Source organism: Rhinatrema bivittatum, chromosome 4 (assembly GCF_901001135.1).
Source record: "Rhinatrema bivittatum chromosome 4, aRhiBiv1.1, whole genome shotgun sequence".
NCBI lineage: Eukaryota > Metazoa > Chordata > Amphibia > Gymnophiona > Rhinatrematidae > Rhinatrema > Rhinatrema bivittatum.
Genome location: NC_042618.1, coordinates 240,528,989 through 240,545,854, shown reverse-complemented (window position 1 = coordinate 240,545,854; position 16,866 = coordinate 240,528,989). Strand labels below are relative to the sequence as shown.

The following is a 16,866-nucleotide window of genomic DNA, read 5'->3' as shown; positions in this document are numbered from 1 at the left end:
AATCAGAGAAGACTCCAAAGGAAATAACAAATTACTAGATACAGGCTTGTAACTCTCTATCATTTTGCCCCCGATTAACTTAGTTATGTCCCCCCATCCAAAAACTGTCTCAACTGTTCGGGCAAAAAGAAAATATATGTATTTCCAGCTGATTTTATAAAACATTTGCAAGGAAATCGAAGAAGAACACTCGCTCCCTTGGCCAAAACCTCAGGGCGCATAGCTATAAACATTTTCCTACATTGTTGAGTGGGCCATGAGAGATCTGGGTACACCCTCACTACTCCACCCATAAATGCATTATTCATATTTTTGAAATATGCTTTCATCAACTGTCCTTTTTCTGCTTCCGTGAAAAATTGGACAAAAAGAGTTGCCCTTTCTATGACTTCCATATTAGAATTTTCCAAATACTGTTAAATTAATGAAATCGTCCCTATTTTCTCCAGAGGTAATCTGTAAACTATTCCTTCGGGATATTAGAATAATTTCTTTACAGAAGGCACACTTTCTGAATCAATCTTTAGGGATTCAATCTCAAAACATTTGAAAGTCACAAGAGCTAGTTCTCCCAAAACGTTTGGAAAATTGACCAATCTAACATTTCAATGCCGGAGATAATTTTCTACAGACTCTAGTCTTCTCTGTGATATAATACAATCCTTCATAATGGATGAGTTGAGAGACTGAGCCTGATTTAATTTCACAGTCAAGTCCTGTATACTATTAGATTGGTCTTGAATTTTCTGAGAATGTTCTTTTTCCACGGTATCCAATTTTTTCTCAAATTTACGCAGCTGTTGAGACTGAATCTTCAGGGTACGGGCCATAACAGCCATTAGATCCCATATGGCTTCTAATGTAATTTCCGCAGGTTTCTCAAACTCCAGGGGTTCAAGCGTATTTTCTCCTACCTCCTCCTGTGGTCTTTCTCTTGCTGTCTCCAGAGATTCATATCCTGCTCCATCCGAACTCCTCACAGGGATGATAGGGTTGTCCCAACTCTCACTTGATCAGATCCACCACGCTGGTCTCTTCCGGCTAGCATTGCGTTGGGGAGTCCAGCTCGTCGATGACGCGGAGGGGAGAGCTACACAGCAGACCTCTGGGTTCTGGCGGGCTCAAGATGAGTTCGCTTGGCAAGAGAACCGCTCCTCTCAGCTCTCCTGCAGCGGCGCTCGCTGCCCCCACCGAAGAAGAGATGGTCGCGAAAGTTGTGATTATGCAGCTGTCCCACTGGCCCGGATGAGTCCGGGGGGGGGGGGGGGGGGTTATACCCTCACCTTGCCCTTCCGCTTGTGAGGCATTTTCAGGAAAAATATCCTCTATTCACACTTTCAAATTCAGAGGGAAAAATAGCGGGTGGCGGAGCAGCTTGACTCAACGTCCTCAAGCCGCGGCCATCTTGACCTTGCCTCAGCTTCTACATCAAGGTCCCATATTTTCAGATCGGGCGGCCTGCTTCTGTCTTGTGGCTTGCTTTGAAAGGAAAATCTTGAGACCATGGTTTCTCTATGATGTTGCTACTCTATTTGCAAGCTAGAAAGTCTTCCACCTCCTTGGTGTATGTGAGCGTCTGGAGAGTTTTTGGAGGATTGGTGCTCAGGGCAGAGGGTCGTCCCTATGTGATCTTCCATAGCACATATTTTGGCAAAGATATTTTGGTGAAGGATTTGTCCTTTAACTCCCTCAAGATCAGGTGGTGGCTTTAGGTTATCTTCGCGGCAAGGTTCACAGGGTGACTCTGATTGCACATCTAGATGTGGTACTTTTTCTTCAAGGGTTAAAGCCTTTGCACCCCCCACTTCAGAAGTTCTGCTTCCCTGGAGCCTTAACTGAGTCCTGAGAGGCATGTGTGTGGCACTGTTTGAGCCTCTCAGAAGGGCTACTATCAAATATCTCACTTTGAAGGTGGTTTTCTTGGTGGCAATTTGTTCTGCCAGGAGAAGTTCGGAGCTTCAAGCTTTGCATGTAGAGATCCTTTCTTGAAGATTTTGGATTCATGAGTTTCCTTGGGGATGGTTCTCAAAAGTGGCTTCATCTTTTCTCTTAAATTAGTCAGTGGAGCTCCCGCTTTCCTAAATTTTGAGACTGTGGAGTCTCATGTGAAGCAGTTGCGGCTTTTGGATGTCAAGTGCACGTTATTGCAGTATCTTAAGGTTGTCATATCAAATTTTTGCAGTATGAAGTGGTGCAAAAAGAGGCATAAAGTGTCGAAAGCCATGATTTCACGGTGATTGAAGGTAGTCATTAACTCCGTGTATGTCTGTCAGGGACGTCCAGTTCCGGAAGGCTTAAGCGCCCATGCTGCTCATTCCCAGGCGGCATCCGGGGCTGAATGTCAACAAATGCCACTGCAAGTGATTTGCAAGGCAGCTACTTCGAAGTCTTGGCTCACTTTCGCCAGGCATTATCAATTGGATGTCCAGGCCCCAGAAACCATGGGTTTCAGGGGGACTGTGATTTGAGCGGGACTTTCCAGGTCCCACCCCAGTTAGAGAAGCTTTGGTACATCCCAGGAGTCTGGATTGATCTGTGTATGTACAGGGAAAAGAAAATTGGTTCTTACCTGCTAATTTTCTTTCCTGTAGTACCACAGATCAGTCCAGAGTCCTGCCTGGGTCAGATGGGGAGTTCAGGAGAGTCTGCTCAATAGATCTTTTGTTGCATTTACTCTGAACATCACAGGTTTTGTTCAGTCCTTTGTGTTTTTCAATGAGGGCAAAGTTTTTTTTATTCATTTTAAGTTTACATTTCCCACTGCTCATTCAGGAGACATTAATTCATGTTTGATATTAGTTTTCTTCTATCTTGGCTGTGGTACAGATCAATACTGAGGGACTGCAGGTAGCACCTCTGGTTACGTAGCAGTGTCAGTGAAACTTTGTCTTCATCTGCTGGAGGGGAGGCAAAACCCAGGAGTCTGGACTAATTTTTGGTGGTACAGGAATGAAAATTAGCAGGTAAGAACCAATTTTCCTTTATTTGACTGCAAGTTTCTGTTGGACTTATGTTTTGGATTTCAAGTTATCAGTTTGACAGTGCTATTTCTGTACTCTTAATTAAAACTGGGATTGATCTGCCGTGGCTTTTGGGTTCTGTTAGGTTAGTTCAGCTTTCAGGAAAAGGGTGGGGGAGGGTAGATCTATCTGTAAACAAAATTTGTAAGAGAACCTGTTTTGGTTGCCTGCATTATTTTAGGCCTCAGGGATTCTTATAGATGTTAGTCACTCCCTTTGTGTATTCCTGGGTTGAAGGACTATTTACTAAGTTGTGGCATGTATTAGCATGTGTTGTTGCAGTTTTTAGTGAATAGGCCCCATTAGACATAATGGGAGCACCAGTAAATAATTTGTGTTACTGCATGCTGTACATTAGTCACTAGACCCCTTTAATCTTTTGGAGGCTTTCTGCAACTTTTCCTGCCCCTTCTTGACTTCCTGCATCCCTGTTGAGAGGTTGGAAAGAAGAGCAGACCTAAAAAATAACTAAGCAAGTGATACAGGTGTGGCTTCTTTTCCATGCAGATGACGAAGAGGTGTCGAATTGCGCACTGGATGACAGTTTAACCAACATCCAATGGCTGGGGAGAATGAGCTCCGATGGCCTGGGGTCCTGCAGCATGAAGCAAGAGCTAGATGACAAGGAAAATGTCTCTCCAGAGAAGGAGGGGGCCAGAGTAAGTGTGTGTGTGTGTTATATAAGCCAAAGGGGGCTAGCAATTTAAATCCATCGACATCAAGTGGAAAGAAGTATGCAGAGGTCCTACTTGTGGTTTCTGTTGACAGAGTAACAAGCGACAGAAGCATTTTAGTAACTGGGAACATTTTTGACTTGGTAATTTTTCAAGGATGAGACACTAATTCCTTTCTCTAGTACAGCTGTGTGCTTTACTTAATTTCACCAAATGCTCATCAGGGCTTTCTTTCTCCTTGGTCCCCTTGACTTCGCCTTCTGTAGTGAGCTGACCTTCATTAATGAAGTAGCAATAAAGCTACTTTTACTGTGCCAGTGGGCATGTGTTCTAATAATGTTTAGATACATGACAGCAGCAATATGTTCGTGTTTCGTTTATCCCCCCCCCCCCCCCTCCAAATCTAGTCTGACCTTCTTTGTCTTTCTGCTATACCTGTCCAGAAACACTTGGGATTAATCCTTTTCCTCTCTACTGATGGAGTTAAACATAAAAATAATTACATAGATATTCTGACATCACTGGTGGTGTTAAGCACTGATGAAACCCTTAATATTCAGTATTCTCTACACCAGTATTCTTCCTGGTATAGCAGAAACCCTTCAACACATTTTTAATAAGGAAAGCTATCTTTTTTTGGGCATCTATAATGAGGCCAGGCTCCCAGCTAAAAGGCTGAAGAAGCAAGCCCACCTTTTAATAGCTCCCTCCCCTCTTAGCAGAGGACAGTGGCTGTTAAGTCCTAAGGCCATTTAATTGGAGAAGTCTTTGAGCTTTTCCTTCTTTCTGTGCATAAAAAAATCAGTTTCTACAAAGAACTTATACATACCTTGAAGTAAGACTATATCAGTCTTATTTACTTTTAAGAGGAATCTTTGAAGGAGGCCGAGATGTCTAGGTTAAACTTCTGTTGTGCTGTTTGTGCTGTTTGTGAGGATTGCACTGCTTCGGAGAGCTCCACAGTTTGCTCTGTTTGTGCTTCTTCAGAGGCAACCTCGGGTGAGCAAAAAAAAATGAAAAAGCAACGTACAAGCAGCAAAAAGCAATCTTCCTCGAAATTGGGTAACTTTCTCTAAATGCACAAGTACAGGCATTGAAAGCTTGGCGTTTCAGCGGGGATACAGCCTACTTTCACTGAGAAGAAAGATCTGTGGGAGGAGATGCCCGGTCTAATGATCTGTGATCAGGCCCGAAAAGTTCAGATTTTCAGACCTCAGAATTTAACTATTTCATGCAGTTTGCCTTTAAAACATGGCAATATCTAACTATCTCAGAAGAGGCTACTGTGTTGAATAACACAGTACAATTTGAAGCTTGTCCTTTCCACTTAGGAAAGCAAGCCAAAAGAGCAAGGTGTAAAGCTGATGACTATTATGCTTTACACAAGTAAAAAGCCCAGATACGGAAATTCCTCAGAGAAAGGAGAATACGTTACAGAGAAAGATGAAGCAGTAATTCATTTATTCTCTGAGGATAAGCAGGATGGTAGTCCTCACACATGAGTGTCATCAGATAGAGCCCAATGTGGAAAACTTATGCCAAAGTTTCTAGAAACTTTGACTAGGCATACTGAACATGCCCAGTATGCTCAATACCAAGCGTCTATGCGGGGTCTCTCAAGAACACATACACACTTACACACATACATATATACACACATTACCTCTTGTGGAAAACATGGATTTGCAGTTTTTCGCAATCTTTTCCCTTCGGTCCATCACAGGTCCCTCAAGACCTGCATCTATTCTTAGCATTAGAAGGATAAGCTGTAGAATAAGCAGCTAGTATTTTGGTGTAACAATCAGGCTCTAGTACATGTACTAAATAGATAATACACTACGTGCCCACAAGTGGCTGAATTGCTAAAGAAGGTAGTCCTGGTCAGCTTGTGAATAAATAGCACTTTTCGAGCATGCCATGTCCCAGGGTCAGTAATGGGGATACAGACGCTTTATCTCGTACTAAGTGAGAATTATTTTGCAAATACTGGGTACTCACAGTGAATAAATTAAGAGTTCCAGTCCCAGACCAGTTCTGGACAATTGGTCTTTGACCACCAGGAGTTTCCTAAAGGTATCTCTGGCTTCTGCCACATGGTAAGCATACTGCAGGAGCTATGAGTACATGCAGGGTTTTTTGACACAGCATGGGTAGATTGCCGGCCCTGAACAGGATGACTTGATTGTCAAATATGCTTCCTTGGCTAAGGACACTGGAGTCTCTAGGGGCTCAATGGATGAACACATAGCCAGACTGGCTTTCTTTACAAAGGCATGTGGCTGGGGGGACCCCACCAAGTCATTCTTCGTCAAGAAGATGTTGGCAGGCTGGGCCAGAAAAGATGGACCAATGAACAAATCTCATCTTTTGATCACCCACAACTTGCTGGTGAATTTGTGGCTGCTATTGCCATTCCTCTGTGCTTCCATGTTTGAAACTAGCCTTATATATCTGGCTTTCTCATGTGCCATTTTTTGGCACATTGCGAGTAAGTGAGCTAGTGGCCTCAGCTAAAAGCAATATGGATTACAGCAGTATCCTGTGGTATGATACGTGCACAGTCTCAGCAATCCGTTTCCAGATCAATGCATCTAAACTGATCAGGCAGGTTGAGGGGGGGGGGGGCAAAGCTTTCCTTAAAATGTATAGATTCCCAGGTCACCTACTTAGACAAGAACATGGAGACCTATTTGGCCTTCTTGTGGGGCACATTTGCCAATTCATGCAGCTGGGGTTCCTGTCACTCTATACCAGTTCTCCATCATTCTTTGGCTGTAGATAATAATTTGGATCTCAATTCCAAATAAGTTCATATCTCACTCCTTTAGTACTGGAGTTGCAGCTAGCACAGGCAGGATTATGTATGGACACTATACAGCAAATAAGATAATGGAGGTCCTTGGCGGTCAATGCTTACATTAGGTTGGAACGAGTGAGCACTGTCACTCATGATGCTTAAAATGTTAAGTCACCACAGTTTCATTTGACTGCATTGCTCGTTTTGGCATTCTTTCATACACTGGGCAGCCAGGAGGGCTTGCAACCACCCTTTTGGACCCCATCTATGTTTGTCCCCTTTGGGTGTTCACATAGTCTGGATGAGTAAGCACGGCATGCATTGGGAGCAGCTTTTACCCTTTCTGTCGTCAGAACGATTCATTGGCTACCCCTTCCCCACACACCACCTTACTGTATCTGGGGGGGGGGGGGGTGGCAATGACTTGGGCATACTTTCCTGCAAACAATTAAGCAGATCGAGGCCAACCTTGCCGAATTAGCTTCCTGTGTCCCACACACCTTTTATGGTCAGACATTATTGTGCACCAACAATGGAGCAATTTGAAGCTGTGGAAGAGGGGATGCAAGAATTTGTACCTACAGTTGACATGTGGACTCAGATTGGGTGAACATCATATTATGCACAGGTGGGCTGATATGCAATGCAAAGGCATATATAGGCCTGACAAAATACTCTTGCCGATATTGGTTATGACTTATTCAACAATGCACTGCAGGAACCAGCTACAGATCAGTGTGGAAGGCATGAGGCAAGGAAATCCCTACCATGTGCCTTTGGCAAATACCTGAAGTGGTGGCATGGTGCTGGTGTTTTATCATGTTACTATGTCAGCTGTTGGCTGGCAAGAGAATGCCTTACAGCAAAATGGTGGGACATGGTTAAACATCTAAGAACATAAGAAATTGCCATACTATTGTTGCGTCCGTCGGTCCTAGACAGCTTCGCCCCGTTTGCCTCACCTTGTTCACGGTTCCTCCTGCTTACCTTGGGAAAATGGCTACCGCCTGTCTACAAGCCATCCTCTCCAGCGTCCCTGGAATGGCTATGATGCTGCCTCCCGCCATACTCCTCCCAAGGGCCTACTAGGGTGCGTGCGTGCCACCCAAGTCTTTATTCCAGCATGGGCTTGAACCTCGGGGGCGTCCCCCTCTAGTGACGTCACGCCATCCAGGTATATAGCCTGTAGTCAATAGCTAGCTCACTGAGTTAGCAAAGACTCTGATTTGTCCTGTCTAAGCTACTCTGCCGCTTCCGTGCTGCCGCTGGAAGCTCTCCCTCTACCCTTCGGGATATTGACTAACTTGGGTACGCGCTCCTCCGGGGCCCTCTGCTTTATTTCAGGTGCCTTACAGGGATCAGGTACTCGCTCCTCGAGGGCCTGCTCTCCCTGCCTCTGTGCCAGTACCATCTACTTCAGCCTGGTGGAATCACATACCTACAGCTACCATCTAGTGCGTAATCTAACTATCAGTCTGTCTCCTTCACAGCATTGCCTTGCTGGGAAACCTACACTGGAGTTCCCCTATACCAACAGGGTGAGAAGGGTCCCTCTGCCGAGGGTCCTGAGACTGCTACATCCAAACTACCTCACTACTGTCACCTCTGGTGGTATACATCAAGCTGTACAATAAAAGATCTAATTCTGCGTTTGTGTGTTCTGAGTCTAGCCTAGTACTTGGCTCCCCACGGGGCCCAACCCCCTGGACGTGGTCATCTGCCACACTACCCCATAATCCACCCAAACACCACTTAACCATCATAACTATTATCCGAAAGTGTAAATAACTGATCTACATCCACCCGTTCTAGACCTCTCATGATTTTAAACACCTCTGTCATATCCCCCCCTCAGCCGTCTCTTCTCCAAGCTGAACAGCCCTAACCTCTTTAGCCTTTCCTCATAGGGGAGCTGTTCCATCCCCTTTATCATTTTGGTTGCCTCTGATGCGAGGCCCCCTTGCTTGGAATCAAGGCAGAGAGCAGGGGGAAAGATTGCTGCCTTGTTTGGTCTACGACAGGTAGCAAATTTGGGGCATAACCCGGGTGTCTATTACCACAACTCATATACAGGTTAATTGTGTTTTCTTTGCTAATAAAACTTCAGCATTTGCTTCCTATTCATCCCACTTTCTTTTAATCTTGCTTGGCCAGTCATGTTTCGGGGGGGGGGGGGGAGAGGTTCGGGCCAGGGCTATAGTCCTGGCTGCCAACATTAAAAAGTGGGAGTATTGTTAAAGAAGTCTTTTCAACTAATAGCATACTGCAGACTGAATGGATAAACTAATGTTTCACAAGCCCTACTCCATTGGCTCCAGCAGCTACAAGATACTGAGGATGTTTCAAAGCTAGAGATAGTTGCAACATATAGAGCAGATGGTTTTTATGATCTGATAAGACTTTCTTCAAGATGTTTGGCATTGTCATTAGGGGGCAAGACACCATCTATGGCTAAGCAATGGGCAGCAGACTCACCTCTGTAAATTGCCTTTTAAGAGAGATGCTTCTTTGGAAAGGAACTGGAGAAGCTTGTCAAGATCTTAGGTGTTACTAAGTCCCAAAGTGTAGCGGAAGATTGAGCTAAATTAAACTACAGACCTTTCGGAGTACACACTCAATTCAGAGATTTCAGAAAAATCAACGTTTCAGGCAAATTTTTTAAATATTTTTTTAAACAGCTTGATTTAGCCACTGGTAGAAACAAAACACCCTTAGGTCTTATCATTTCTAGTTTGCTTTGTTTTCTTTTTAAAGGATCAGAACCACAGGTTCTGTCACCCTCATCTGCTGGAAGTCTGAGAAATACTGAAGGAGCGCAAGTGGCACACCAGTGTAAGAGGGGGTGCATTTCAGCTTTTATTCTCTGACTCCATCTGCTGGAAGGGGAGACACAGCCCAGCAGTCTGGACTGATCCTGATACGTACAGGGAAAACCATTTCTTTCATGGAGCAAGGAGATCCAGGCCTGACTCAGCCAGGTCCTCTGTCCAAACAGCAGTACAACAGTAAATGCCTTCAGTGTCCACTCTCCGGTGCAGCCAGTAGGAGGATGTCTTCAAACCTTTTTCAGAGAGTGGATCTGCATCATTTCAGACCAGTGTGTATTAGATATAATTCAAAACTGATATCTATTGGATCTCACACACCCAATAAGGAAAGATTCTTGGGGTTGCCATGTTTCACAAACGAAAAGAAGATTGCAGTTCAGGAAACTTGTTAGAGCTACAGGCAATCTGTCGTGTTCCAAGACAAGAACACAGGAAAGGATTTTATTCAGTTTATTTCATCATACCAAAGAAGGATTGAACTCCCAAGACTGATTCTAGATGTGAAAGCAGTAAACAAAGTTTACACATTCCTTATTGCTGTATAGAAATTCCCCACTCAGTAATGTCTGTTCGCAGAGAAGCATGTCTAACTTCTCTAGATCTAAAGGAGGCATATTTCATATCCCAATTCACATAGAACACCAAAAATAACTTTGATTTTGAATAATAAAAGAAGCATTTTCAGTTCAGAGCTATGCCTTTTGGCTTAACAGCACTCAGAACCTTCACCAAAATTATGGTGGTGATAGGCTGCTATCTTTGAAATGAAGGCATTATGGTCCACCTTTATATAGACAATTGACTAATCACAGCAAAGACATTTTCACGAAGGAAGGTCGATAACTGATCGAGTTTTAGAAGTGTTAGAGACATTGGGCTGGATAGTCAATTACACATTAAGCAATCTTCAACCCACACAAAACCTAGAATTTTTGGGCACTGTGTTCAATACCAGAGATGGGAAGGTTTACCTATCAGAGAAAAGGATCAAGAAAGCTATTCTTCAGGTAAAACACTTCATTAGTTTGAAAAATCCGAAGGCATGGGACTATCTTTAGCTCTTAGGGGCAAGGGGCAATGGCTTCAAAAATGGGTAAGAGCTCACATGAGACTTTTGTATCTTGCTCTTCTGTCATGATGGACCCCTTCATACTTACTTTCATACTGAGGAGCATCCTCTGGTGGTCGAACAAAGAAAACCTTTTCAAAGGGGTGTTAAACACACTACAGTAGACAGTGATGGAGACAGATTCAAGCACCAAAGGTTAGGGAGTTCAGTGTCAGAATCATTACATCCAAGGGATATGGTCAGGAATAAAAGCATCTTGTTCCATAAACAGTTTAGAGTCCACAGCGATTTGCTTAGCATTGCTACATTTCAGGTCAGTTTTTCAAGGGAAAGCAGTAAGGTTCCTCTGAAACAACACCATGTAAAATAAAAAAAAGGGAACAAGTTCAAGAGATTCTTCAGTTATTTGAGGGGAAAAAAATAAATGATTAAACAGCGTAAGAAATTTCACACAAGCTTTGGCAGAAGGACAAAAAATATTAAGGGTTCCAACAGCATTTAACACAAGCGATGCCAGACATAAAAATAATTAAATGCATATTCTACCTCCATCAGCAGAGAGGAAAAGGTTGAATCCCTAGCATTTCTAGGCAAATGTAGCAGAAAAAGGAAAGAAAATGATCAGATAAGTCTTAATGTTTTCATTCACACCACTGCTCAGCTCCACAATACCTACCACTCCCTTGGAGATCCTCTTTCTTTATCCCATGCTTTCTCGAATCCATATACTGTCCCTGTCACCACCAGAGAGGCTGTTCAATGTATCAAACATCCTTTCTGTAAAGAAATACTTTCTCCTCAGTCTAATACTTTTCTTCCTCATCCCATGACACCCCCCCTCCCCCATTCCAGAGTATCCTTAAAAGACTCTCCTCCACGAGGGTTTTAAAATTTCTATTATATCTCCCCTCGCTTAATCTCACTTTGCTGTAGGGTATACATACTTAGATCTTTATCTGCCCCCATATGCTTTTCAACAAAACCACTGACCATTTTAATAGCCATCCTATGGACAGACTCCATCCTGTTTATATCCTTTTTGAAAGTGCGGTCTCCAGAACTGAACACAGTCTTCCAAATGAGGTCTCACCAGGGACTTATACAGGGGCAATCTCACTAGCCCAGTGAGATGGGATTTTTCACACTTGGAATCTGTAATCACTGTGGAGGTGAACAGGTATAACAACAACAACACATGGTCCTTGCTGACTCCCATTAACAAACACACTGCAGGGAGAATGTGCATGGGTGCTAATGACATCCTACCACCAGCCTCCTAGCATTACTGAAGATTTTTACATGAAAGATTAGACCACCTAATAAGCTGCCTGCCTTGTCCCCCTCTTGATCCTACTCTCTGTAGCAGCTTGTACATTTATTAGTAAATAAACTGGGCTGTTGCATTTTATTGTGCAGAAAGGCAAAGCGGCACCTAATGTGACACTGATTATTAAAATAAGCTAATGCCAGCCTGCATTTGTCCACCAGTTCTACTGTGGCTGCCCGATGAGCCACTGGTCACATGACCAATGGAACGTCTTCCCAGCTAGCACCAACTGCAAACATGATTCAAGGAGGTCATGTAACATAAGCTTGCCAAAAAGCTACCTGGTCTGTGAAAGAATGGACACATTTTTAGAAATGTTAAGTGTCAATCTTAAGAGCCAGGGAGAGAAATCCTTTATATATTTTTTTGTTTTGTTTTCGCCCCCACTTCTCTGCTTCTGCAGTCCAAGGGGTAAATTTGCATATATGTCTTGTCTGTGTGTGTCAGCAGGCACCAGGTGCCGAATTTTAGAGGCCTGGGTTATTTTCAACCTGAATTGAGGGACTCCCGTGTACAGCCTTTTGGTTCCTCAGGAGGTGATAACGATGGGTAAGAAGGGACCCTCCAGGATGGTGGATCTCCAGAAACCTCAGATCTTTGCTGCTTTGGATTTGAGGCAGTATGAATCTCACACTAGAGGAAAGGTTTTTTGTTCTGTTTTTGTTTTATTTTTAAAGCTGCTCCAGACTGGCCATGTGTCAAGTGCTTCAGGCAGAAACCCAAAACTTAGGCACACTCCTTTTAGCTGGGCTCTCTTCTTGGGTTGAAGAGGTTGATTCAGCTGAACCTGAACCACAAGCAGATCTTTTCATGGACCCTGGGCATCTTCCTGCCAGGCTTCCAGGGGAACTTGGAGCTAGACTTTGGGCTTATTTCACTAGTTGGGCAGAGAGCCTTTCCTACCTTGACCTGACCTCACATGGTGAGATTCTCAAGCAAATCTTTACTCTAAACAAGTGGTTCTTGACTTTGGTCCTAATAATCTCAAAACAGATCTTGTTTTTAGTCTTACTACTACTTACGTCTGTAGTACTCATTGACATATACAACGCTGGATAGATACACATAAGAGAGAGTCCCTGCTTCATGGAGCTTGCAGTCTAATTGAGACACACAGACAAGACAAATGAACAACGCAATCTGTTTTTAAACCATATGTATACAAGGCTATCTTGTATGTATTTATGGTTTTGGAAACCACAAAGGCTGGAATTAAGAACCACTGACCTTAATGCTCCATGTGCTCATCTTTAGCATTGCTAGCAAATGATATGGTTGTGTGTACACCACAACCTGCATCTGCTTAGTTTTTGGCATGCTTCAAGAACATCTCGATGGAAAGAACTGATGAAACTGAAACGAGTGCAGCAGACAGTTTTTCTTTAACAAGCTTCATGTCATCAAGGACCTCAGGAGCCTGTAGTAGCCATGAAAACATTCCTTAATAATAATAATAAACCCTACCCTAAAAAAATTCCTAATTTAACACACAATAAGCAAAACTAATTTTATGGAAGGAATGAAAGAAATGACCAAGAAACTTGAATAGGAGGTCTGCCAGGGCTATCCTTCTCATCTGACTGGTAAAATGAAACTGAGGCGGGTTGGTCTTGTCTGTAACGCGACCCAGCGGGACAACAATGTCGCAGGTTCTAGGTCTTGGGAGACATTCCTCTGTTTGGCAGACAACAGATTATCTTTCCTATCAGTTTGTCTATTCAGGTAATGTCCTTGGGAAGGGGAACAAGTAGTTGCCTGAATCAGCACTGTCAATTATAATGATGATTTTAAGTAATAACTTGTTCACTGGGAGCTGAACTGAAACTGCCAACTATTTTAAAATAAGCCACCCAACTGTGGCAAAGATTCTCAACCACAACTAGCCTCAGTCAGGTTAGAACCAGCCACCTAAATGTGCAAGGATCTGTCTCCTTATATTTGTAGGAATCGATCGAATCATCTGGTGTCTTCATGACTACTACTTTCTAATTTTGATGTTCTGTAGATTATCATTTTCCCCTTATAAAAGTTAATGTGTGACAGACTGATACTGTTCTTCATCAGCGGAAATTGCATATTCCCATGTGTTATAAACTAAAGGAGCAGTTTGGTTTAAAAAAAAAAAAAAGCCTTTTTTTTTTTTTTGCCAAAATTTGGAAACTGTCATAAGACCAGATTTCTGTGAAGGCATGCATGGTTCCTTAGAGTGGGTACAGCAGCCAGATAACTAAATGCAAATTATTTGGCAGAGAAACCTCAAATGGTTTTATAATGAAGGTTTGGATGTATGTACAAAAGCAATAAAACATGGAGGAAATAGTGCTGCTCTTGAATTGATGCTAGGGTTGAGAGACACCAATTTTATAACCCTGGTGCAGGATTATGAACCAAAGACAAAAAGGGGTAAATTGATAAGAGTATCATAATGTAGAATTTTATATTCATTCCCAAGATCCTTTAATATTCAAATTGCAGTAGAAATGGTATAGAACTATTTCTTCCTTCCTTTCCTGCTAATTTTAACTCAGAGTGAGGAAGATATAAGTGCCACCCCCTGCAGCTCCTCCACATCCTGGCGGGAGTCCTTTGCTGAGCGTCCTCCCTATTCCTACATGGCCATGATCCAGTTTGCAATCAACAGCACGGAGGGAAAGCGGATGACCTTGAAGGAGATTTATACCTGGATTGAGGATCACTTCCCCTATTTCAAACATGTGGCTAAGCCTGGCTGGAAGGTAATGTAGTGGATCCTTTACTAAAATGTTGTATTAGTCTTGTGGTTTTATAGCACTATCCTGTAAAAATAGCCACAGTTCTCTGATTGGACAGCTTGGACTTGGAGCTATTCTGAAACCAAGTTCTGATATTTGAGATTGTGTGCTCTGGAAATGTATGCAAAGAAATGCATCTGGAAATGCTAACAATAGATGCAGGTCTTGAGGGATGGTGGTTGAAGGATTGTGGAGTTTGTGCATAAAGTCTGACTGAAATCTAAAAGCCCTGAGTAGAAAGGTGGAAATACAGGATTAAGTTACCCAAATCAGGATGTACAGTACCTGGAATGGATGAACATGTGGGTCTGTGCAAAGAGAAGGACCAGAACTCATCTGTTTTGGAGAGATAGGACTACAGATTAATATTCAAGATTTGAAATTTAGTGTCTCAGGTTGATAGTCATGTTCGGAACATCTGCTTTTGGTGACAGCTGGGCTTGAGCAGATACTGTATTCTATTGGGATAGCACAGGGGGTTCTGGGAGTAGTGAAACCTGAAGGTCTACTGTTGAATTTTAAGACCTATTTCTTTGCAGAATTCTATTCGGCACAATCTTTCTCTTCATGACATGTTTGTTCGAGAGATTGCAGCAAATGGTAAAATTTCCTTCTGGACTATTCATCCTGATGCCAATCGTTGTCTGACACTGGATCAGGTGTTCAAGGTGAGCCTCTCTGGCTAATGACTATTTCTCTAACTATATGAGATCATGTTTGGCTGTAGTTTTTAGTACAAGGAGCAAAGTGCATTTCATTTTACTGCCTAATGCTATACCATAGGAAGTGAGGTGGTCAAAATGCAGATCAGATCAAGACTGCAAGGCCTAGTCTACCTATTATACCCTTCCTTATTGCCACAACTCCATCATTGCTGATATCCTGCTTTGCCTTCTCTAAAGATCCTCTGTGCTTATCTCGTGTTTTCTTGAATTCTGTTATTGTATTTGCGTTCATCACTTCCAATAAGACCATTCAATTCCTTCACCACCCTTCCTGTGAAGAAATATTTGTCTATTCCTCTTCAGCCAGCCAGACCAGCCCAAATGCATGGGTTATGTCCACCAACCATAGATGGAGGCAGAGATTAACAGGCTTGCTGATATCACCAAACATCGGCTCCTGTACTGCCCTAAGCCTGCCAGTATTCTGTCTCCAGTAGATGGTAGAAGAGCAAGTCCTGTGTTCTGAAATGAGGCCTAGTTAAGACGTTTGAAAAGGATTGGATTAGAAGGGCAGCTCCTGCAGTTCCTTTCCCCAGCTGAGCTTGGCCTTAGACCAGGGGGCTTGGTTATTAACCAACTAGACTTAAAAAAATATATAAATAAATAAATAACCACCACTTATCACTGTGTGATAGCAGCATGGGATCTATTTACTGTTCAGGGTTTTGCCAAGTAGTTGTGACCTGGATTGGGCTGTTGAACCCTCGGTCTGACCCAGGATAGCAAATGCTTATGTTCTTAGGATTTGTGCTCCACATTTTATTTTGTTACCCTGTTTCCTTCCATTTCCCTTCCCACCAACCCCCAAGATGGAAAAGAATAAAAGCAGTTTTCTAGAAAATAGGCATTTTAAATTGCTGGTATGTCTATTTAGGTGGCAGTGTGTGTAACTGTGTGTTGTGACTAAAGCTGGTCTATGCTTATCTCATCGTATGCAGAAGGCTTTGCTGAAAAGCAATAAACCTGGACAAGGCAGCACAATTGGAACTGGGGTGGGGGTGGGGAGGGCAGCGTTTTGGTGGATGCATCTTTGATTAGTTCATACCTTGGCTAGGAGCATGGCTTCTAGTATAGTGGTCGGTTGGTCTGTGGATTCATCTTCTGAGTCATCTGATCAAGCTTCCCTTCAACAGTAGGCTTCTGTTCATTGAGGACCTAGAGAAGAGGCTCAAAGCTTGAGGGGAATCTAAAGTTAAAATAAAAATCACTTTGTACTAGATGTCAAAAATATTATTCATGTATTTTTTAGGAAAGATTAAATGTTAAATAACAAAGAACAGCGTTCAGTAAATATAAAGGATCCCAAAAAGAGGAACACAGGGAAGAATATCTGGTGAAACTGAGGGAGATGAAGAAAGAAAGTAAAAAGTCAGATGGAAGAAAGGATTGCCAAAGAGGTAAAGCCAGGTGATAAAACATTTTTCAGATATATCAGAGAAAGGAGGGAGATCCGAAGTGGTATAGTGAAATTGAAAGGTGACAAAGATCAATCTGTAAAGAGTGACGTAAAAGTGGCCAAAAATATTAAACAAATACTTCAGTTTAGTGTTCACTAAAGAAGACCCTGGAGAAGGACTGTGGATGGGGGTGGAGCAGATGAAACTCCATTTACAGAAGAGAATCTATAGGAAAACTGAAAGTGGACATGGCCATGG

General features: G+C 42.8%; 1 protein-coding gene across 6 annotated transcripts in view; it reads left to right on the top strand.

The window, feature by feature from the left end:
- The window catches only part of FOXM1 (forkhead box M1), a 124,466-nt gene that overhangs the window by 56,552 nt on the left and 51,048 nt on the right, over window positions 1-16,866 (top strand). For all 6 annotated transcript variants that reach the window (XM_029599960.1, XM_029599965.1, XM_029599964.1 and 3 more), the window contains exons 5-7: window positions 3,528-3,679; window positions 14,244-14,450; window positions 15,026-15,154. In XM_029599960.1, the coding sequence (XP_029455820.1) occupies window positions 3,528-3,679; window positions 14,244-14,450; window positions 15,026-15,154 (488 nt within the window). The remainder of the gene's footprint in view (window positions 1-3,527; window positions 3,680-14,243; window positions 14,451-15,025; window positions 15,155-16,866) is intronic.